The 22,324-nt window shown below is 37.5% G+C and overlaps 1 protein-coding gene across 3 annotated transcripts in view; it reads left to right on the top strand.

The window, feature by feature from the left end:
* LOC115224517 (cilia- and flagella-associated protein 251-like) overlaps positions 1-22,324 on the top strand; it is a 42,898-nt gene that overhangs the window by 8,294 nt on the left and 12,280 nt on the right. For all 3 annotated transcript variants that reach the window (XM_036513359.1, XM_036513357.1, XM_036513358.1), the window contains exons 3-17: positions 225-328; positions 975-1,080; positions 2,112-2,192; positions 3,261-3,344; positions 4,545-4,713; positions 5,601-5,688; positions 7,011-7,079; positions 9,910-9,972; positions 11,595-11,721; positions 12,976-13,031; positions 14,269-14,328; positions 15,299-15,375; positions 17,031-17,170; positions 18,396-18,557; positions 21,682-21,825. In XM_036513359.1, the coding sequence (XP_036369252.1) occupies positions 225-328; positions 975-1,080; positions 2,112-2,192; positions 3,261-3,344; positions 4,545-4,713; positions 5,601-5,688; positions 7,011-7,079; positions 9,910-9,972; positions 11,595-11,721; positions 12,976-13,031; positions 14,269-14,328; positions 15,299-15,375; positions 17,031-17,170; positions 18,396-18,557; positions 21,682-21,825 (1,530 nt within the window). The remainder of the gene's footprint in view (positions 1-224; positions 329-974; positions 1,081-2,111; positions 2,193-3,260; positions 3,345-4,544; positions 4,714-5,600; positions 5,689-7,010; positions 7,080-9,909; positions 9,973-11,594; positions 11,722-12,975; positions 13,032-14,268; positions 14,329-15,298; positions 15,376-17,030; positions 17,171-18,395; positions 18,558-21,681; positions 21,826-22,324) is intronic.

The following is a 22,324-nucleotide window of genomic DNA, read 5'->3' as shown; positions in this document are numbered from 1 at the left end:
CTTCTTCCAGTTTCCATCTCCCAAATCCACTCACAAGTGTTTGGTTGGCCTCAGGCTATTGTAGAAAGCGCTTGCCCTAGGTGCCATGCAGTGGGACTGAACCCTCACCCATGTGGTTGACAAGCAAGCTTCTTACCACAAAGCCACACCTCTACATATATTAATTATCTTTCTTTCTTTTTCTTTTTATTTTCACACTTGGCTTGGGATGGTGTTTTTTTCAGGCAAATTCTATCATTTGTATCTATGTAAGTCAGAACAAGAAGTGGCTTGTAACTGCAGACAAAGGCAAGGATAGTGCTGTTATCATATGGGACACATATACCTAGTAAGTGCCATGTTCTTTCTTTCTTGTGGGTACCAAAAGTTTCATTCCTTTTCATTGAATTATATTTGAATATTTACTCTTTTACTTGTTTCAGTCATTTGACTGTGGCCATGCTGGAGCATCACCTTTTCGTCACTATAGCAGAAATTATTATTATTATTATCGTCGTCATTATTATTAAAGTGGTAAGGTGGCAGAGTTGTTAGCACACTGGGTGAAATGCATAATGGCATTTTGTCCATCTTTATGTTCTGAGTTCAAATTCTGCTGAGGTCGACTTTGCTTTTCATCTCTCTCAGGGTCGATAAACTACGTACCAGTTGAACACTGGGGTTAATATAATCGACTCATACTCTCCTCCAAGATTGTGGAAAAGTTTGAGACCATTATTATTGTCGTTGTTGTTAGTGGTGGTGGTGCTGGTGTTGGTGTTGTTGTTGTTGTTGTTATTATTATTATTATTATTATTATTATTATTATTAAAGGAAAGTACCAGCCAAGCACTGGTTGATGGTATTAACTAACTTCCCCTCCCTCCCTCAAAAAATTACTGGTGTTGTGCCTAAGCCAGTAACCATTACTAAATCCCTCTCAATGCCTTGTCATAACTGGAAGAAGTCTTCAACTCTTGGTCATTCTCTTTCAGCATTCCTATTCAAACACTGTTTGGTGCCAGTGCTGATGGCATGACAGCTATAGCTCTCACACCCGACTCAAAATACCTCGCCACGCTCTCAGCAAGTGAATATCAAGTAAGTGAAATTGAATTGGTTGTTCATCAGTCGTGTCCAGTTGTGGCCTTCCACAAAGATTTAACGGTCCTTCTGAGTAGTTCATTGGCATCATAAAAGTTGCTATTGTCTCATTGACCTCTAGTATAGATTCAGGGTCATAGATTTTGGGGTGGGTACAAAAAGGAAAGCAAAGAATTTTTCCAGCTTTTTCTACCTGAAAACTGGCAAATTTTTTTTAACTATACCGTACATCAATCCATTCATGCCCAACATGTTCAATGGTTTATCTGGATAGTTTTGTAGCAAACTGTTTAGTTAAGAAGAAGAGTGGTGCTCATATCTATTTCCAAGGTTGCTAGCTATGAGTTTTGCAATGCAAAGCTGGCAAAATTTTACTGTTGTTCCATTAGAAAATGGAAAGTAAACTAAAAAATAACCAAAAATAATCACCCTTTAAGATCACATACCAAAGTAGCACCAGAAAATCATTATTTGTTTTCCAAAATTCTCAATTCGTTATATTTTTTTCCTTGCCCTTTCAAAACATTTTCCCTCTCCACGAGGTACGGCACATCACACATCTATTCTGAAAACACCAACCACTCTGACAGTGTAATGGGTGCTTTTTACATGCCACTGGCACATTGACCATACTCAAATGGTGCTTTTTATGTGCAGCTGGCATAAAAATAAGAAAGATGATGAGTGGTGGATTAACAAAAACAAGAAAGGTGATGATATGTTGTTGATTGATGAAAATGAGAAAGGCGATGATATGTTGCTGATTGATGAAAATGAGAAAGGCGCTGACTGATTGATGAGTGATAAAAACAAGAAAGGTGGTGACAGGTATAGTTGATTGATGAAAAATGAGAAAAGGAAAGCTGGGTAATTGATGATTAAGAGCAAAATGAATACAAGTTGCTGATTGGTGAAAAATAAGAAAGAGGACAATGGATGATTGATTAAATTGATTAATGAATAGAAAAGGGCGACATCAGCTGTTTGAGTGAAAGAAAAATTTTAATTTTTTTTATTTCCTGATTTAGGAATTTTCCCTTTGGGACTGGACTGTAAATGGAGAAAAACCTTTAATCTCAGTAAATCTGAAACCACTATATGGAGTACAGGCAAGTTACCATTCTACATTCCTTTGCTTAGGGCTTTTTTTATGACCAACACATTTTACATAATTCTTTAATATTGTTTGGGGTTTGTGAATTACTTAGTTTGGATCTTTTCAGCTGCTGTCACAGACTTCATATTTTTTTCAGTTAGCTTCCAGTTTTTTTCAAATTTGGTTATACCGATTTAGTTTTGTATGCTTATTACGAAAAAGAAATTCATTTTAACCATAAATCTGATATCATAAAAGAGAAACTGATCTCCATCTGCCTGTCCATCACAAGAAATATGTGAAGGGGGAGAAGAAAAAGTTGTAATTGAGAAAGAAATACAGTAAGATAGTGAGAGTGTGTGTGAAAGATAGATAGATAATAGTGTTGTCACCATTGTAACTAACAAGTTTTGATAAAAAATGCAGGAATTTTAAGTGCAAGTCTATCAACACTATGCAACACAGACTTAAAAAATACTTTCACTATATAATAATATAGATAATTATTCTTTTTGTTGTTTGTGTGTGTGTATCTGTATTTCTCTATGTCTTTCAACATAGAGACAAACTTTAAAAAAATGACCTTCACTATAATGAGAGGTTGTTGTTGAGAGAGAAATTCAGTGAGAGAGAAAGAATGTGTGAAGGATAGAATTAAGATTTGTTTCAAGAAAAAAAAAACAGGTTTTTGTTGTTGAGAGAAAAATATGTTGAGAGAGAGAGAGAGTGTGTGTGTTTGATTAACAAATATATTTACTGGCAGCTTAACAACAGGTAAAGACTTGGTTAATAAATATACAAGAGGCTTCTACATGGCACCAGCCTAAGTGCTTCTTACAGGACTCCAGCATGTGTGCTTTTTACGTTGTGTCAATGTAAGACACTTGCCCAAGGTATCACGCAGTGGGACTGAACCCGAAACTACGTGGTTCGTAAGCAAGCTACTTACCACACAGCCACTCCTACGCCTAATCTACATATAATTATCATTATTGTCTTATAAATAATTATCATCTACACGTATTATCTTATCTCTCCTTGTTTTTTTTTTTGTTTTTTTGTCTCTCTTTCTCTCTTGTAGAACTACATCTATTTCAATCCTGAAGATTACAACCAAATTGTCACCAACAGTGAGAGTCATGTGATATTCTATCAGTTGGTGGAGGTAAGTAGTACTGCTCATATAACATTACAGGTAAGAGTGTTGGCCCTCTATAAACCCAATTCTCTGGGAAGAGGTGGTCCATCTTAGTCTAGAAAAAGTTGGTAAAGTTACCTTCTTGGGTCATACTGACCCACAAGGGCCAGTTTCCCAGTTTCATGGCATATATATTCCCCACTTGGATGGGACACCGGTCCCTTGCAGGGCTACTCATTCTTGCCAGCTGAGTGGACTGGAGCAACATGAAATGAAGTGTCTTGCTCAAGAACACACATATATGTTTACATTATTTACATTTGACGGATATTTGTCCTCATCTTGTTTGTTGTTAGCACTACATTTCGGCTGATATACCCTCCAGCCTTCATCAGGTGTCTTGGGAGGAAATTTTGAACCTGGGTTCTCATTCCTAAGGTATTAATAATAATAATAATAATAATAATAATGATAATAATAATAATAATAATAATAATAATAATAATAATAATAATAATAAAAATAATAATAATAATAATAAAATAATAATAATAATAATAATAAAATAATAATAATAATAATATAATAATAATAATAAAATAATAATAATAATAATAATATATAATAATAATAATAATAATAATGAAATAATAATAATAATAATAATAAAATAATAATAATAATAATAATAATAATAATAATATAAAATAATAATAAAATAATAATAATAATAATAATAATAATAATAATAATAATAATAATAATGATAATAATAATAATAACAACAACAACAACATTGAAAAATACCTTAAGAATGAGAACCCAGTTTCGAAATTTCCCCAAGATACCTGACAAAGGCTGGAGGGGATATCAGCCAAAATGATGTGTTAACAACAAACAAGATGAGAACAAATATCCATCAAATGTAAATAATGAACATAATTCCTCATCTCTTAAATATAGAAGACATATATATTATTCTTTTATGTATATCTATATGACAGGCTTCTTTTAGTTTCTGTTCACCAAATCTTCTCCCAAGGCTTTGGTCAGCTTGGATCTATAGTAGAAGACAAATGCCCAAGGTATCACATGGTGGGACTGAACCCAGTACCATGTGGTTGAGAAGCAAACTTCTTAACCACATAGCTGCCCCTGAAAAATAAATATAGAAATAACCAAAATTCAGTAATAAATCTACAATTAATGTTTCCTTTCATTTTTCAGCGGAGTCTTGAGCTGAAGTGGTTTTGTCCAGGCTTAACAGACCAGGATTTCAATGTCCCCGTCGGGAAATATAGTCAGTCCATATTTCAATACATGAAAAATCGTGCTCTGACAGCAACGTCTCTTGGCAATCTTGTGATTTGGGAGACACAGCCGTCGCATGTTGAAGGTCGGCACTCTTCTGAATTTATATCTTTTTCGTTGTTGTTTTTAACGATCTTTTGTTATGGTTTATTAGTCTTACCATCACCACCACCATCATCATCACCACCACCATCACCACCATCATCATCCTCACTGCTGCCACGATCACTACAATAACTACTATTACCTGCCGCCACCACCACCACCATCACAACATATATACATTATATATATTTTATATATATTATGTATATATATATTATGTATGTGTATATATATATATAATATATATATATATATATATTATGTATATATATATGTACATACTAGATGAATTTGCTGTGACCCGAAATTCCAAGTGGAAAATGTCAATGTGCAATGGGAAAGGAAAAAATACTATTTAAAACTTCATGCAATAAAATTCTTAAATAAGGCAGCTCTCCTGCCTTTGGTATGACAACATAAACATGACCGAGTGTTTTTTCTTTGAAAATGTCAAAATGGCCTTCAACTGTTTTTTTCAGTAAATCCTCTTCAACATCTGTCAACTGCTCCTGTCCCGTTCATCCAACATACATCAAAGTATGAATGCGAATATATATTGCCTGATAGTTGTAGAGACAAGTGTCACAATCATACAAGCTGTCTCATTTCCAGTCTTCCATTAGAAAACATGTTTGCCAAGGGGAAATATTACTTTGTATGGAAATAGGCGAGGGTTGGTGACAGGAAGGGCATCCAGCTGTAGATAATCTGCCTCAAGCAACTCCAACTGACCCATGGAAGTATGAGAAATTGGACTGGACATTGAATTTGGGATAATAAAATGGCAATGATTTCTCTAGATTGATTTGTTCCAATTTAGAAATTTATGTTACAAATTGATTTTCTCTCTGTCTTTTTCGCTGCCAGGTGAAATAACCTATGTTGCTAACAAAAAGCCGTTGAAAATCATCAAACTTGTAACAAGTGGTATCAATGTGTTAAGCGTTATGTATAAGTGAGTATTGAATTTCTTACTACTTGGCCTTAAGGCCTCAGGTGTAAAGTGCAAGGGTGATAAAGAATTTGTGGAAGTCATGGCCCCATGCTAGTAAGGTGCTAAGAGCACCATCCAAGTGTGATCGTTGCCAGAGTGGCTAACTGGCTTCCGTGCTGGAGGCATGTAAGGGGCACCATTTGAGCAGGATCATTACCAGCATCGCTTTATTGGCACCTGTTCCGTTGGCATGTGTAAAAAGATTCAAGCGAGGTCATTGCCAGTACTGCCTGACTGGCCCTCGTGCCGGTGGCATGTAAAAGCACCCACTACACTCTCGGAGTGGTTGGCGTTAGGAAGGACATCCAGCTGTAGAAACACTGCCAGATCAGATTGGAGCCTGGTGCAGCCATCTGGTTCGCCAGCCCTCAGTCAAATCGTCCAACCCATGCTAGCATGGAAAGCGGACGTTAAACGATGATGATGATGATGATGCCTTGTCTCACTGATATTAGGTATTAAATTTAGATGCGCATTTGTGTCAAATGCCTTTCCTCATAGGTTTACTTAAAGTGGGATAGCTAGGGCTTAAACAACAATAACAACGGTTGCAGCAAAGTAAAATGATGTTCAAGTTTAATTTTATCATAGTGTTCACCACAGCATTCACTGTGGTACTGTGTGCTCACTATCCTGAGCAGTGTTCACCAATCCACATTTCACTACACACTGTAATGTTCATTATCGTCTACAGTGTCGACCACACCATGTTTCCCTATTCACTGTAGTGTTCACAATACCATGTTTCACAACTTACTGTAGTGTTCACTAACCTCTATAATGTTCACTACACTGGGTTTCATTACTTATTGTAGTGTTCACTGTCGTCTGTAATGTTTGCTACACCATCTCTCACTACTCACTGTAGTGTTTACACTCCTCTAAAGTGTTTACTATCCTCTGACATGATCACTACACCATGTTTCACTACTTACTAAAGTGTTCACATTCCTCTGCAATGTTCACTATGACATGTTTTGTTACTCACTGCAGTGTTTACTATTCTCTGTAATGTTCACTACTATAGTGTGCACTATTCTCTGCAATGTTCACCACACCATATTTCACTACCCACTGTCATGTTCACTATCTCTTGTGGTGTTCACCGCACTGTGTTTTACTATCCTCTACAGTATTCACTATCTTCTGTCATGTTCACCACACCATGTTCCACCACTCACTGCAGTGTTCACCCTCCTCTGTAGCGTTCACTCTACCGCACACCCACACACAAGCACATCCACTCATCTAAATAAGGTTCTCTCTTGTCCTTCTTTTTGCAGCAACATTGTCATTGGGGATATGGAAGGCAGAGTGAGTTTCTTCAACCAAAAACTGATGCTGATGCATCGGTAAGTACAGAACCCATTGCACAATTGTCAGACACACACATCAATGTTGGCTAAATGATTGAGTGTGTGTGTGTGTGTGCATGTGCACATGTATACATGTACACATTCTTATATATATATATATATATACACACACATATATATACATATATACACAAACCCACACACACACATATATATATATATGTATACACACACACACACATATATATATACATATATATACACACCTACACACACACACATATATATATGTATATACACACACACACACACATACACACATATATGAATATGTGCATGCACACAGACACACATAATTATATATATATTGGGTTATCCCATAAATAATGCAGTTCTTTTTTCAACTGCATGAACATGCACTAAAAGTCGGAGGGGGACGGGATAAAATACCTGCATCAACTTGCTATAAAAGTAGGTAGTAATTTTACCTTGTATTTATTCTTAGTTCAAGTTTTGAAGAGTGCAGTTCAATTTTAACAGTTAGTTTTTCAAAGCTGTAATGGAAGTGACAAAGGAGTATGTGTGTGTGTGTTTTGATATCAAGATTGGAAAAAATCCACCTTGTTTGTAAAAAGTTTTTGACCTGGGTTTGCACCCCCTAAGAAAATCCTGTTCCTGGGCCACTGACTGGCACCTGTATAAGACAAGCCTGTATTTATGGATGATGGTGATTTTACCATATATATAAATATATAGGCATCAGATGTTGTGTGCAAGAGGAAAGACTGTGCTAGTTTGGTCATGTGATGTGTATGGATGAGGACAGCCACATCAAGAAGTGCCAAGCACTAATTGCAGAGGGTACCTGTGGAAGAGGTAAACCCAGGAAGATGTGGGATGAAGTGATGAGGAGAGATCTTCAGACACTGGGCCTCACTGCAAAACTGAAAGTACATGGCCTTAAGAGTATCACAAAAGGCCTGGTTGGAGGTCCAACCTTCTGAGTTCTTTTACAGGCTTAGCAAAACTTTAGGACTGCTGCAATAAGTGTGTGAATCTGAGAGGGGAATATGTTGAATAAAATCATAATTAACTGATCCTCCTGTATTTTCTTTTACCTAAAGCCAGGAACTTTCCCACATACCCTCATATATATATATATATATATATATACATACACACCCACACACACACACACACATACATACATACATACACACACACACACCACACACACACACACATATATATACATATATACATACATACATATATATATATATATATATATATATATATATATATATATATATATATGTATGTATGTATGTATACATTTATTTACATATATACGAAACTAGTTTCAACAATATTTTTTGTTTATCAATGGTAAAAGTGTAAAATTAGAAAAACATCGTTATAAGTTTCAATATTGACAAATCAAAATGTTTCAATGTTGTTAGATTAAAATTAATTTAACAAAAAATATTGTTGGAACTAGTTTGGTATATATGTAAATAAATGTGTGTGTGTTTGTGTGTGTGTGTGTGTATGTGTGTGTGTGCATACATGAGGGGATGCTGAAAAGTTTCTGGATTTTAGAGGAGAATATGTTGAATAAAATCATAATTAACTGATCCTCCTGTATTTTCTTTTACCTAAAGCCAGGAACTTTCCAGCATACCCTCATATATATATACACACACACATATACATATATATATATATGAAGCATACTTGTCCTTACGGCCGAAACAGCTGTCAGATATGATATAATTATATATTTATTTTATTTTATATTTTATATTTCTATTTCCTTGTCTAATTATATTTACAATATATTTTGTATAATGCCTTTGCTGTTATGTAATGGTGTAATAAAGTATTGATTGGGTATCATCTGATGGTTGATGTTTGATTGATTTAAGTATGTTTCTCCATTTTCTAATTTTGTATATATATATATATATATATATATATATAGTTGGAAACGGATCTTCTGTGGTTGCTTCGGAGCTATTTTTAGCACTAGAGTTATCCACATAGTGGATGACTCTCTAATAATTTATGTATAAATTTGTATTTCCTCCGTAGTTTTTTGTGCTAAGCCACTTGGTGTTAAATTGACGGTATTATTAAATTAATATCGATTTTTCACCCTCATTTATAATTTTATAAATTAACTACGCGGCAGTCAATATTTTATTTGATGCGGCATACGTTTCCAATGGAGTCTAGGCATGCTTTTGGCGCGGAATTTGAGACATAACTAAAAATGTAATTGGTTGGACCGCTCGTGTTTTTGACGCCCGAATCGATCTAATTAATTGCATTTCTGACAAACTCTACCGAAGATTTATAGATGCAAGTGTAAGTAAAACTACATATTGCATTAGTAATGAAACAATTGTATAGAGTCAATCTATTTTATTCGTTGTATTTCACTTTCCTTCAGTTAGATGTGTGTTGATTCTAGTTGGAAACGGATCTTCTGTGGTTGCTTCGGAGCTATTTTGCACTAGAGTTATCCACTAGTGGATGACTCTCTAATATTTATGTATAAATTTGTATTTCCTCCGTAGTTTTTTGTGCTAAGCCACTTGGTGTTAAATTGACGGTATTATTAAATTATATCGATTTTTCACCCTCATTTATAATTATATATATATATATATATATACATGAGGGGATGCTGAACATTTTCTGGCTTTTAGAGGGGAATATGTTCAATTATATTGTAATTAACTAATCCTCCTGTATTTTCTTTTACCCAAAGCCAGGAAATTTTCAGCAACCCCTTGTATATATAGTCTTGACATTGTCTGATATTTGTAGACTAAAACTTTCTTTTCTTGACTAATTCCAGGTACAGTAATTTTGATCTGGGACCTGTCAACTTTATTTCTTTTTGTCCACTTAGTAAAGATATGTAAGTATAAGGAAACTTACTATTTCACTTCATCCATCTTCACATTCTGATTTCAAATCCTACTGAGGTCAACTCTGCCTTTCATTTTATTGGGGTTGATAAAATGAGTACCAGTTGAGTACTGGGGTCGATGTTACTGACTTACACTGCACCCTTGAAATTACAGGCTTTGTGCCAAAATTTGAAATTAGCATTTACATGTCCTACATGTGACTAAAGTTGTATACCAAGGATTGACAGGTACAGGTGTGAATGGATTAACTAATTAAGGAGATGGCCATCGTAACTGATGCTGTGGGAGTAAGCAGCTTTGGTGTGTTTGCATGTTTGCATATTTGCTTGTGTGTGTGTACGTGTGTTTGTGTGTGTGTGTGCATGAATATAGTTGTATGTGCTTGCTTGCATGTGTGTGGGTGATGCATGTGTTGACCTATGTCTGCATATATGTGTATGCATATGGCTGTATCTGTTTGCTTGTGTGTGTACGTGTATGCGTGTGTTTGTGTGCGTGTGTGCATATGGTTGTATCTGTTTTCTTGTGTGTGCATGCATGTGTGTGTGTGTGTGTGTGTGTGTGTGCATGTATGCACGCGTGTGTGTGTGCGTGCATATGGTTGTATCTGCTTGTGTGTGTGTGTGTGTATGAATATAGTTGAATGTGCTTGCTTGTGTGTGTGTGGGGGTGATGCATGTGTTGGCTTGTGTCTGCATGTATGTGTATGTGTATGCATATGGTTATATCTGTTTGCTTGTGTGTGCGTGCATGTGTGGGTGTGTGTGTGTGTGTGTGTGTGTGCATGTGAGTTTGTATGTGTGAGAATATAGTTGTATGTGCTTGCTTGCATGTGTCAGCATGTGCATGCATGTGTGTATATGAGCTTGTAGATGTGTGCATATAGTAGTATCTGTTTGCTTGTGTGTGTGCGTGCGTGCATGCGTGTGTGTGTGTGTGTGTGTATGCATTTATATCTGCTTGCTTATGCATATTTTGTGTGTGTACATGAGTGTGTTTTTCTGTGTATGTGCATATGTATATGATAGGCCTGTGTTTGTGTATATTTGCTTATATGCGTGTATGCATTCGCATCTGCTTGCTTATGTGTGTGTGTGTGTGTGGTGTGTGTGTGCGTGTGCGTGTTTATGTTTTATATATGCTTATATGCATGCGTGCATATGTGATTGTGTACATGACTCCCATGACTTTCGGAAACATTTTTTCACGCTCAGAGTTGCTGAAGCATGGAATAAGCTGCCTGCGTCAGTTGTTGACTGCCATGACACTGCATCCTTTAAGGCCCTCATGCTTTCCGAAATCCGCCGAAACTACACCTGATTATACATACACTTTAGATGAGTTGTAGTGCACCTGAGCACTGTACACAATTATTATTATTATTATTATTATTATTATTATATTTATTTTGCATGTGCATATGTATGTCATATATGAGTGCTTGTGTTTATTTGTCTCTGTCCATGCATTTGTGTCCATGCGTGTCAGTGCATGCGTATGTATGTGTTAGTGTTTGTTGAAGACAGACAATGCAGGGAATTTTTTCTTTTTTTTGACTTGTTTTCTCATCATTTGCTTTTTCTTATCTTTTCTAATTTTTTTTCCACAGCCAACACCCTGAAAAATACCCTCGCTCTTGTACTCTTGGTGGTGAACCTTTCATATCTCCAGACTTTATATTGTCTTCAACCAATGCGTTATGTGGTTTTGTCAAGGCAGAGGGGCCAACAATCACGGTAAACACTTTAAACTATATGTATGTATGTATGTATCTGTTTTACTCTTTTACTTGTTTCAGTCATTTGACTGCGGCCATGCTGGAGCACCGCCTTTAGTCGAGCAACTCGACCCCGGGACTTATTCTTTTTGTAAGCCCAGTACTTATTCTATCGGTCTCTTTTTGCCAAACCGCTAAGTGACGGGGACGTAAACACACCAGCATCTGTTGTCAAGCAATGCTAGGAGAACAAACACATATGTATATATACATACATATATATATATATATACATATGACAGGCTTCTTTCAGTTTCTGTCTACCAAATCCACTCACAAGGCATTGGTCGGCCCGGGGCTATAGCAGAAAACACTTGCCCAAGATGCCGCGCAGTGGGACTAAACCCAGAACCATGTGGTTGGTTAGCAAGCTACTTACCACACAGCCACTCCTGCGCCTGTATGTATGTATGTATGTATGTATGTAGGGTCTTCCTTTGATGCTGACATGTAGTGTCTGTGCAAAACCCTGCCTCAGTAAAGCTGGACTCAAGAGTCATCTTCGTAGTCATAAAACGAGACAGATGAGTGACAACCTGGCCACTGGTGGTGGTGTAACACACCATACTAATCATATCTGTCGGGCATGTGAAAGAGAGTGTAATTCGGCAGGACTTAAACCACATGCAAAGGTACATGAAGCCCAGTTACAACTACAGCCGGCTATTACCGGTAAAGGTTTTAGTTGCCAATTTTGTACAAGACATTGTAGCTGGGCTAAAAAGTCACACTCGATCACAGCACCAGTAACAGTTAAGCTTCGTGCAATGGCCATACTCGATAACGAGGGGGCAGCGATAACATAATAATGTATGTATGTATGTATGTATGTATGTATGTATATATTTATGTATGTATACATACGTGTATACATACGCACAAACACACACACACTCACACACATATATTGTTTTGTTGTTGTGACCCCCTTCGGTCATGAATGACCATGGGATTGCACCTAGAAAGTTACCCTTCGAGGTAAAATATTTTTGCAAATTAAATTTAGATGTTAAAATGAATCTAACAGTTTTTGTGTGTTTTTAAACGGCTTATAAACACCTTCCATGCTGCAATTCTCTTTGTTCCAGCACACGATCTCAGATCAGGTCACTTGCTATGTGAGTACATCTCCGTAACTAATATTTATATTATTTATAAATTATATTCTCAACTGAGACATTTATTAAATGAAAGACTAATCTCTTTATTTCAGTTAATTATGAAGGACCATGGAAGCATAGTACCAGCAATTGTTGCACACCCATATAGGTAGGATCATAGTTTCATAATGTTGGTTTCTAATTTTGGCACAAGGCCAGCAATTTCAAAGGATGGGGTAGTTGATTACATCAACCCAGGTACTCGACTGATACTTATTTTATCCACCCTGAAAGAATGAAAGGCAAAATTGACCTCAGCAGAATTTGAACTCAGAACATAAAGACAGATGAAATGCCACTAAGCATTTTGCCTGGTATGCTAACGAGTCTGCCAGCTCACCAACTTATAGCTTCACAATATTAAACAATGTTTAAAAACTGGGTCCTAGATTATTATTATTATTATTATTATTATTATTATAATGACAGTTGATTGAATTAATATTTGGTTATATATCTGCCCAATGTGCTGGTATGGTTGTTTCTGTCAAATTTAAGAACTATGTGGCATGTAAAAAGCACCATCCGTTCGTGGCCGTCTGCCAGACTCGTCTGCACCACCATCCGTTCGTAGCCGTTGCCAGCGCCGCCCCGACTGGCCTCGTGCTGGTGGCACGTAAAAAGCACCATCCATCCATGGCCGTTTGCCAGCTCCGTCTGGCACCTGTGCGGGTGGCACGTAAAAAGCACGCACTACACTCACGGAGTGGTTGGCATTAGGAAGGGCATCCAGCTGTAGAAACACTGCCAGATAAGACTGGGCCTGATGCAGCCTTCTGACTTCACAGACCCCAGTTGAACCGTCCAACCCATGCTAGCATGGAAAGCGGATGCTAAATGATGATGATGATGATGATGATGATTAGTTCAAAGTTGTTTTTGTAAACAAACTTTCTATATAATTTTGGTGCAAATGGTTTTTTTTATATGGCACCAGGTTTTACAATCCTGTAAATAATAATATTTATATAAGCTTAAAGCTTAGAGTGATCACCATGCAATGACTAAGAAAAATAGCCCCTCGACAGAAAAAAGTAGGCTTTCTTCTCTGTGTGGGACTCGAACCCACATCCTTTGTTAACACGACTAAGTATGGTACCATTACACCAGCGAATTAGCTTCCCTATTTCTGTCAAATTTAAGAACTATATTAGTTCGTAGTTGTTTTTATTAACAAACTTTCTATATACTTTTGGTGTGAATGCTTTTGTTATATGGCACCAGGTTTTACAATCCTATTCATTTACTTGTGACTAAAAGACAAATGTTTATCTATTTTTGCATCTCCTTTTGATGTTTATGCTTTCTAATTTACTTTTTTTTTTGCTTCTTTTTATTACTTACAGACCATATCTGCTGACCGGTTGTCATGGTGGATTTCTCCGACTGTGTGATTACGAGAAGAAGTATGTAACTACAACGAGGAATTTTATTATTTCAGTTTTTATAGTAAAACAAGCAAATCTTCATTGTTTTATTGTCAGCACCATGGTCACAACTTGCAATGCCACTACCACCGCCACTTGAGTTTTTAGGGCTGGAAGCCCTTCGCAACACCAACCACCTTACAAAGTTGACTGAGAGCTTTTTACATGGCACCAGCACCAGTAAGGCCTGTTTCGGCATGGTTTTTACAGCTGGATGCCCTTCCTAATGTCAACCACTTTACAGTGTGGACTGGATGCACCAGCACTGGTGGGGGTTACATATATTATATATATATGTAAATGTGAAAAAAATACAAACTGGGACAAGAACGTGAAACATTTAGAAGACGATACAAAAAACACGGACGGGACATTCGAAGCCTTCAATCTTCAGTCAAGAACCGGATCATCTTCGCAATTTCGGCTGATTAATCTTGACATATATATATATATATATATATGTTGTGTATATAGGGAACAACTTTTTTTTCAAACATGCTTTATTGAACAACTGGCTGATGTGGCCTACAAATTTGGTGGACTTAACTGTGTTATTGGTGTACACTAAACATAAGGAAATAATGCTAAAATACAAATAATAATAAAAAATATCGGCAAGAAATGGAAGCAAATTTGAAAGAAGAAAAAGAGAGTAATAATGATAATAATAATAATAATAATATGATTAATAAAAAGAGTTAAACTTGAACACAGTCATGCCATGTGTGTATGTCTGTTTGTCTGCATGTGTTGTTTCTTTTTTTGTTAATTCTTGTTATAAACTGAAATTTTTGGAAAAAACACATTATTTGCATTATTTACATTCGATGGATATTTGCCCTCATCTTGTTTGGTGTTAACACAACGTTTCGAATGTAAATAATGTACATAATTCCTCATCTCTTAAATGTAGAACTGTAACTCATTATTTGCTTCTGTGTGTTTACAGAACAGTGCTGTCTTCTCGTCAGTTTGAAGATGCGATGATACAGTGCTGTGTTTACAGTCCCGATGGCTTTTACGTTGGTAAGCTCCACTCTTTATAAGTTTCCCTTTTATTATTGTTGTTGAAGGCCTGGTCCCCCACCCTCCACACACAGATACCACACACACTCAGTCCTAAACTTGGCTGTAACTTGGGCCACTTATCAAATATTATCTGGTTTAGTTCAGATCTACATTGTAGTCCTGCGTTGGAAAGTTCCTAGCTTTAAGGATATTGCAAAGGCGTGGTTGGAGGCTCAATATTCCGAGTTCTTTTACAGGGCTTAGAAAAAACTGAAGGACTGCAGCAATAAGTGTGTGAATCCAAGAGGGGAGTATGTTGAATAAAATCATAATTAATTGATCCTCCTGTATTTTCTTTTAACCAAAACCAAGAACTTTTCAGTACCCCTCATATATTATATAGTTATATACATATGTGTATGTTTGTGTGTGTGTATGTATATATAAATGTACACACACATGTACATATATATATCTATATACACACACACACATATATATATGTGTGTGTGTGTGTTTGTATACACACACACATGTACATATATACATATATATACATATATATATATATATATGATGATAATAATAATGGTTTCAAATTTTGCCACAAGGCATCAATTTTTGACCCCAGTGTTCAACTGGTAATAATAATAATAATTGATGAAGGCACATGGCTCAGAGGTTAGAGTGTTGAGCTTATGATCGTGAGGTTGTGAGTTCAATTCCCAGACCGCGCTGCTTGTGTTCTTGAGCAAGACACTTTATTTTACGTTGCTCCAGTTCACTCTGCTGTAGAAGTGAGTTGCGACATCACTGGTGCCAAGCTGTATCAGCCTTTGCCTTTCCCTTGGATAACACTGGTGGTGTGCATGAATGACTGCTAGTCTTCCATAAACGACATTGCCCAGACTTGTGCCTCGGAGAGTAACTTTCTGGGTACAATACCATGGTCATTCATGACCGAAGGGACTCTTTAGCCTTTTACCCTCTGTACATATAATGGCCAGGAGAGTGGAAGCTGGTATGCATGAGTGACTACTTGTCTTCCATAAACAACCTTGCCTGGACTTGTGCCTCGGAGGGTAGCTTTCTAGGTGCAATCCCATGGTTATTCATGACCAAAGGGGGTCTCCATCTCCTCCTGATGAAGGAAACGGAATTCCTGAAGTAGATCCAGTGGAAATATACCTCAACTGTGGATGATATCAGGTAGCCCAAACTGTGAATGTGCTTTACTCAACACACTGATTGACATATACCCATTAGTCCAAAAAAAATTACACACGCACACACATATATATTATTCTTTTATTCTTACCACACTGCCACACACACACACACACACACATATACATATGTGTGTGTGTATAAATATATATATACCAGAGTAAGCACATAAATGCGAGACAAGGTGGAAAAGATAGCACTTGAATACCAGAGGTAGAGTAATATGCTTTATTAAAGAAGCAGCAAAAATATCACAAAAACTATTACTCAGAGTTTCACGTTCCCGTTCATCGGACAGTTTGGTTAAGATTCTATACAAAACTGTCCAACAGTGATATTTTTGCTGCATTTTAATAAAGTGTGTGTGTGTGTGTATATATATATATATATATATATATATATATATATATATATATATATATATATATAAATTTGCTTTATTCTAGGTGTTGGTTTTACAAATGGAATGATATACATACTGGATGCCTTGACTTTAACCAACCAAGACTCCGACATTCATCATTATTGCTCAGATTGTATCACACATCTTGCCTTCTCTGCACACTCAAGATATCTTGCCATTGCTGTAAGTAACATTATCTGAAACACCAGCTGTCAAGTCAGTGAATGCAAAAGAAACAACTCCCTTAATAGACATGTCATGCCATCGGATGACTTAATAGACACTGGGTGGTGTGAGGGAAAGATGTTTTGGGGTTTATGATAGCAATTATATGTAGGACATGTAAATCTGAACAGAATATTATATAAGAGCTTTAGCTAACCTGTACAAGTCGGTTCGCATCGGGAGGTAGCATCTTGATGATATTTTTGGGCAGCTGCTAATCACTTTTGTGACGTCTTCCACTGAAATATGACATGATCTACATTTTTGGTTGCATCCTGGAACTCCAAGAGCTTCAGTCACTCTTTTCTTGATCAGGTATTTCAAAGCCCTCTTCATCCTCTGATGAAGAGGGCCATGCATGACGGACATGCTACAGAAGGCGCCACTCAAAACTATAAGCAGGTCAATGGCAGTCCATTCCAGCTTCATAACTGGATCTTGCATGTCTCATTCTACATGTGCCACAGAGGAAAGTCATGAAACTAAGTGTGTAAGTCATTTCCTGATAAGTTGAAGCCTACCTTTACCCTTTTGTTACCAATCCGGCTGAAACTGGCTCTGGCTCTGTAGTACAAAGGTCTTGTTTTCAAAAGTCCTGAATTAAAATCTTCCATCAAACCTTAGTCACAATTTATGTTCCTAAAACTAGCTTAATGACAACTAAGTAATTTTACTAAATTCTTTGTTAATGGAAACTGCAGTTGTGATCCCTGTGCCGGTAGCACGTAAAAAGCACCATCCGAACGTGGCCGAGGCTAGCGGCGCCTTGATTGGCTTCCGTGCCGGTGGCACGTAAAAGGCACCAATCCGATCATGGCCGTTGCCAGCCTTGCCTGGCACGTAAAAAGCACCCACTACACTAACAGAGTGGTTGGCGTTAGGAAGGGCACCCAGCTGTAGAAACACTGCCAGACCAGACTGGAGCCTGGTGCAGCCTTCTGGCTTCCCAGATCCCCGGTTGAACCATCCAACCCATGCTAGCATGGACAACGAACGTTAAACGATGATGATGATGATGATGACTTAAAGTAATTGAAAGAAACACAGATCATCTCAAAATAAATACAGTAATGAAACGGTTAAACAAATCCAAGCCATCGGCAGTTTCCTCATCTCATAGCAATCTCCAACACGATTTACATTATCTCTTACTCTTATATACTGTTATTGTTTTATTTTGAAGGATTCCGGCTATGCAGTGTGTTTGCTACGAAAAGAAGGTGATACATTCCAATACATTGGTCGTTATCGTTCTCACTACCAACCCATCCGCGACCTAATGTTCCGGGAGATCTTTCAGTCGTCAGTTCCACTTCTCTTGTCGCTTGGAGAAGACAGGAGATTAGTAAGTAATGTAGTGTTCTGCAGAAAGAGAGACAGCACCTCACCCACCCCACCCCCTGCTTTAATCCTTCAGCCTTCAGATTATTTTGTCGAGTTTGAAGCTTACTTATTCACATTGCTTTGAATAAGTTATGCATTATCGCTTAGCTTTGGGATTTTGATGATGTGATTGTTTATTTTTAGAATGATCTTGTAAGGTAGGTGTAAGAGGCCAGATATGGCCAGTTATGAAGGCGGCGAGCTGGCAGAAACGTTAGCGCACCAGGTGAAATGTTTAGCGGTATTTCGTCTGCCGCTACGTTCCGAGTTCAAGTTCTGCCGAGGTCGACTTTGCCTTTCATCCTTTCGGGGTCGATAAATTAAGTACCCAGTTACGCACTGGGGTCAACATAATCGACTTAATCCGTTTCTCTGTGCTTGTTTGTCCTCTCTGTGTTTAGCCCCTTGTGAGTAGTAAAGAAATAGGTATTTCTTCTGTCTTTACATTCTGAGTTCAGATTCTGCCAAGGTCGACTTTGCCTTTCGTCCTTCAGGGTCGATAAATAAGTACCAGTTACACACTGGGGTCGATGTAATCTACTTAATCCGTTTGTCTGTGCTTGTTTAGCCCCCTGTGGGTAATAAAGAAATAGGTATTTCGTCTGCCGCTACGTTCTCAGTTCAAATTCCGCCAAGGTCAACTTTGCCTTTCATCCTTTCGGGGTCGATAAATTAAGTACCCAGTTACGCACTGGGGTCAACATAATCGACTTAATCCGTTTCTCTGTGCTTGTTTGTCCTCTCTGTGTTTAGCCCCTGTGAGTAGTAAAGAAATAGGTATTTCTTCTGTCTTTACATTCTGAGTTCAGATTCTGCCAAGGTCGACTTTGCCTTTCGTCCTTTCAGGGTCGATAAATTAAGTACCAGTTACACACTGGGGTCGATGTAATCTACTTAATCCGTTTGTCTGTGCTTGTTTAGCCCCCTGTGGGTAATAAAGAAATAGGTATTTCGTCTGCCGCTACGTTCTCAGTTCAAATTCCGCCAAGGTCAACTTTGCCTTTCATCCTTTCGGGGTCAATAAATTAAGTACCAGTTACGCACTGGGGTCGATATAATCGACTTAATCCGTTTCTCTGTGCTTGTTTGTCCTCTCTGTGTTTAGCCCCTTGTGAGTAGTAAAGAAATAGGTATTTCTTCTGTCTTTACATTCTGAGTTCAGATTCTGCCAAGGTTGACTTTGCCTTTCATCCTTTCAGGGTCGATAAATTAAGTACCCAGTTACGCACTGGGGTCAATATAATCGACTTAATCCGTTTCTCTGTGCTTGTTTGTCCTCTCTGTGTTTAGCCCCTTGTGAGTAGTAAAGAAATAGGTATTTCTTCTGTCTTTACATTCTGAGTTCAGATTCTGCCAAGGTCGACTTTGCCTTTCATCCTTTCAGGGTCGATAAATTAAGTACCAGTTACACACTGGGGTCGATGTAATCTACTTAATCCGTTTGTCTGTCCTTGTTTGTCCCCTCTACGTTTAGCCCCTTGTGGGCAATAAAAACAAATAAGATATGGCCAGTGAAACCCTTTAACATTCAGATTATTCTGTGAAATGTAATGCTTATTTATACCTATCATTTTGAATTAATCATGCATTATCTTGTAGCTTCAAGATTTCAATGATGTTATAGTTTATTTTTTAGACTGACATTGTAGGGTAGATGTAAGAAGCTGGATACTGACCAGTTTGAACATAAAATGGTTAAAAGCTAAAGGGTTAACTACACAGATCTAAATGAATGCATGCAAATACACAGACTCATGTCCACTCACACATTCATCAGCCAGAGCGCGGACAACCATCTAGTCACTCTGGGCCAAGGATGGCTGATGGTGACTTCAGTTAAAGTGAAGAAGAGTTGTGCACCATAAGCGTCACTCTCTCAGCCACGACCGTCTTTAACTCTTTCGCATTCACATTGTTCTGTCAAAAGTAATGCTTCTTTATTCAGATACTCATACACACCATAAATCATCATCATCATCATTGTCAACACCAACGCTATCATTTTAGTGTTTGATTTGCATAGGTCAGACTGAATTCATTGATGTAGATTTTCTACAGTTGTATACCCTCTCACTCTCTCTCATACATGCACACACACACACACACACACACACACACACACACACACACACATACACACATATGTACATATATGATGTATATAAATTTAAATATATATATATGTACATGCATATATGTATATACACACACACACACACATATACATAAATACACACATACATATATGTATGTATGCATACACACACACACAAACACACACATACATGTATATATACAGTTGACATTCTTGGTATAGAAAAAGACTTAGTCGCGCTCTGCTCTGGTGTCTTTCTGAGGGACCAATTCCACAAGATAAAGAGTGGCTATAACACCTTACCTCCTCCCTTTTAAATTTCTCTGTCATTTGTATTCTGTTTAAGTTAGATCTCTCAATATATAAATATCTATATATTTATACATAAATATTCATCATCGGAAAATCTTCAGCCACTGCTTTCTTTCTCTTTGCATGTATACATGTATATATATTTCTTTACTACCCACAAGGGGCTAAACACAGAGGGGACAAACAAGGACAGACAAAGGGATTAAGTCGATTACATCGACCCCAGTACGAAACTGGTACTTAATTTATCGACCCCGAGAGGATGAAAGGCAAAGTCGACCTCGGCGGAATTTGAACTCAGAAAGTAACGACAGACGAAATACTGCTAAGCATTTCGCCCGGTGCACTAACGTTTCTGTCAGCTCGCCGCCTCTATATATATTTATATATATTTTGTATACATGTATATATATTTTGTGTATCAAACCCAAGCTGTTATATTTAATTTGCTTATCTACATAATTCTCTCTCTCTCGCTCTTTCTCATTCTTCCCCCCTCTCTCTCTTTCCCTCTGTGTGTGTGTGTATGTGATTGAGTAGACAAACGAAAGAAGGGCAGTCAATGAATTTATTGGGAGTTACATGTATAAACCAAAACAGTTATCTGTGTGTGTGTGTATGCATATATATTGATAAAGGGAGCTGATTACTAATGCATGTTGTCTCGTTGTACATCTAGGTTGAATATAACATTTTACCTGATAACGCTGAGGGAGTGCAGCTCCTGTCTGTCGACCGTATTGAACAGAGTGCCATCCCCCTTTGCATGACTTTTTACCCTTCTTTTACCAAGGAATATTTTATATTAACTGTCAACAATGAGGTAAGAATTTACAGAATTTACAGAACAATAATTATGACACAAGGTCCAAAATGTAATATTGATTGTTTGGCCGAGTGGTTTGCTTCACAGCTTTGTGGTTTCGTTGTCCAGTTTTACTGCACTGCATTTTCTTCTCTAGCCACCTGCTGACCAATGCCTCGTGGGTGAATTTTGTAGAGGGAGACCATGCAGGCAAGAGGAAAAAGGAGGAAAAAGAGCATGACAAGCAACCTTGATTGGCCCATCTTCCTATGCAGCCTCTGCAGTTGTGACTGTTTGCCCCAAACCCAGGCATCGGTCAGCTTGCAACAGATGTGGACATCCTCCTCCATAAACCTTTGCTCATTATATATATGTATATATATATATAAATAAATACAAATGTAGGCGCAGGAGTGGCTGTGTGGTAAGTAGCTTGCTAACCAACCACATGGTTCCGGGTTCAGTCCCACTGCGTGGCACCTTGGGCAAGTTTCTTCTGCTATAGCCCCGGGCCGAC

This window comes from Octopus sinensis, linkage group LG25 (genome assembly GCF_006345805.1).
Source record: "Octopus sinensis linkage group LG25, ASM634580v1, whole genome shotgun sequence".
NCBI classification, from domain to species: domain Eukaryota; kingdom Metazoa; phylum Mollusca; class Cephalopoda; order Octopoda; family Octopodidae; genus Octopus; species Octopus sinensis.
Note: the sequence above shows the minus strand (reverse complement) of the source record. Positions and strands in the feature narration are given on the sequence as shown.